General features: G+C 46.2%; 1 protein-coding gene across 1 annotated transcript in view; it reads right to left on the bottom strand.

The window, feature by feature from the left end:
• Positions 1–2,617, bottom strand: part of BORA (BORA aurora kinase A activator) — a gene marked incomplete at its 3' end in the record, with an annotated part of 16,050 nt that overhangs the window by 11,440 nt on the left and 1,993 nt on the right. The window contains exons 2-5 of the mRNA XM_029287368.1: positions 2,287–2,393; positions 2,149–2,194; positions 1,736–1,817; positions 231–296 (exon numbers count right to left, since the gene is read on the bottom strand). Of these exons, the coding sequence (XP_029143201.1) occupies positions 231–296; positions 1,736–1,817; positions 2,149–2,194; positions 2,287–2,393 (301 nt within the window). The remainder of the gene's footprint in view (positions 1–230; positions 297–1,735; positions 1,818–2,148; positions 2,195–2,286; positions 2,394–2,617) is intronic.

Genomic DNA, 2,617 nt, shown 5'->3' on the forward strand with positions numbered 1-2,617 from the left:
GGGGGGGGGGGGGGGGGGGGGAGAGGGGGAGCCATCTGAACTTCAAATCTGGGTTACAAGTAGGTCTGTGGAATTCCAAACAGTCACTAATTGGTCAGTCATAAATCAGAGACTATCTGTACACGCATCAACCTATTGACAGGCGTGTTTTCTCTCTTTCACACAGGTGCCCTCTTTCTCTCCACCCAGATCCCTTCATATACTGAGTTTGCCCTCTTTCTCATACAAACCATTATTTTTCCCGGGCTGCGCGACTGTTTCTCGGCCGACTGGCGAAGCATCGTTGAGGTCAACACCTGCAATTTATCGAGTTCTTAGTGAACAGCTGAAATAGCAACAAGGAAGGCATAAAAAGCATTGCCTATGCTTAGCGACAATGGGAAACGCTCCCTCTCTCCACATTTTGGCAGTCAGGTTTGGTCAAGCGGTTCAGCTCACAGAAACAAGAATCAGTCAGTCGATCGTTAAACACGGAGGAAAATCTTCCACGAGGACACAAACAACAGCTCAAAATAAAGTGATTCCAATTATTGCAATTTAAGCAAACAGCAGCACCTACTTAGTGTTGTGTAATATTACGATCCGAGAGAAAAAAAATCATTAGACTTTTGTTTTTCTTAGCAGAATAGGCAAAATGTTTTTTTTTCTTTCTTTAGCTTAGCAAGGATGGCTTGAGAAGCATGTAGAACGGTCTCCTTTCTGGCTTGTCAAAGCCTTGCCTGTTGGAGATCCTGGAAACTAGCCATCTAGGTCAGGGGTCCCCAACCTCTGGTCCGTGGCATGCCAGCAACCGGCCTGCACAAACAAGCAAAGCCCCATCCGTGGGATGCAGGCAGCACACAAAACCACGCAGTCTGCGGTCCACAGAAAACCTTTCTCCACGGAACTGGTCCCTGGTGTCCAAAAGATTGGGGACCTCTGATCTCTACCATTTGCATCCCAACCCTGAACAACAGGGCTTGAAATGAACCCTCCTTGCCTCCAGAATAGAAGCTGCTATTATAACAATAAACGTAATTAACAAAAGCAAAATCAAGCTTTCATTTTCCTTTTTCACCGCAAGCACCAAATCTGGAAGCAATTTCAAAACAGAAGCAGGATTAGATATAGACAGATTCATTTTTACAAAAATGGTTTGTGCAAACTGTTGCGTAAAAGCAAAAAGTTGCGATTGTAATGTTATCTTCTACTGTGCCAAAGAGAGTCGAAAGTTGGTGCTTTTTTCTTTTCCCTCTTTACGCTATCTTTTTTCTTTTCTCTTCCCTTCTTCTAGTTTTCTATTTTGAATTTCTCTTTGTATTTTATACTAGCTGTACCCGGCCACGCGTTGCTGTGGCTCAGTCTGGTTAAATGGAAAAGAAAGAAAAGAGAAAGCGCACGTTTCTAATATGTTTAATTTCACAATGCTTGTGGGTATACAATATTTTTTGTTGTTCCATTGTCTGTGCAGATATAGAGATTGTCTGGTTTGCTTTTACGTCCAACAGATAGCACTGTTTTTCAAAAAAAAAGCATGTTTTTACCTGTCACAGGTGTGACATCTATATAATAGTAGATATATAAAAACACGCGCGTATTCGAATGCAACGTTGTGTCAAAATTTCAAAGCAATCGGTGAAGAACTTTCGGAGATTTAAGATTTTGAACAAACGAACATTCACATTTTTATTTATATAGATAGATTTCGACAAACCAATAAAACTATTATTACAAAAAAAAAGAAGCTGCTGCTTACATCTGGTTGAATTCAGCTGAGAGGCCTGTTTTCCGATGGGATCGGTCCAGGGCGATGGGACAATGGTGCTTTTGGTGAAAAACTAGGAAGAAAGGACAGGATGCATATTAATGACATGCACGTTCTTTGCAGGGGACCATCAGTTTGCTGGCAGAGTTTTAAGAAGAGAAAAGCAAGATGTTTTCCTGCCTAAAGCCAACGATGAGTGGATTCAAAGCCTCTTCCTCTGCAGCTCGTTGGGCACCAAGCAAAGGGTTTTCGCTTCCTGAGCACCCTCCTCCTGTCCGCTCATTGATCAGGGGATGGAGGCAACTTTGAAGGTGACAGCAGGCAAGGAAAGCTTCCCATTGAATGGCTGGAACCCAATCCCTCTCCCCCAGCTGGCTTGAACCAAGGATGACGGTGTTTGTTACCTCTTCGATGGCCCTTTGCCTCTGCTCCTCAACCTCACTGTCGATCCTGAGGAAGGAAGGAAGGAAGGAAGGGTGAGTGAGGGGCAACCAGGGAGAAACCCCTCCAAAACCTGCAGCCACCCCACTGCCCTGCCCCACCTGCTCTGGCTGAGGTAGAAGGCCTGGCGGTGGATGTCCTCCGAGTTGATCTCTACTGGGTCGATCACGGCCAGCTCGTCAATGGACCACATGAATCTCCCGGGGCTCTGCAGAAGCAGGTTGAGGGGCTTTTGGAGAACCCAACACCCTTCTCCTCTCTGACACCCTCTACCTCCAGATCTCCTTAGATCCCCTCTGGCCCCAGACCCTCTTTGCCCCCCAAGCCTTCAGCCCCCCCTCCCCTTCTCTTAGATCCCCTCTGCCCCAGACCCTCTTTTCCCCCCAAGCTCCAGCCCCCCTTTGCTCCCCAAGCTCCATCCCCCTCCTCTTC

Source organism: Protobothrops mucrosquamatus, unplaced genomic scaffold, assembly GCF_001527695.2.
Source record: "Protobothrops mucrosquamatus isolate PMUCROS unplaced genomic scaffold, P.Mucros_1.0 scaffold2, whole genome shotgun sequence".
In the NCBI taxonomy this organism is placed as follows: Eukaryota; Metazoa; Chordata; class Lepidosauria; order Squamata; family Viperidae; genus Protobothrops; species Protobothrops mucrosquamatus.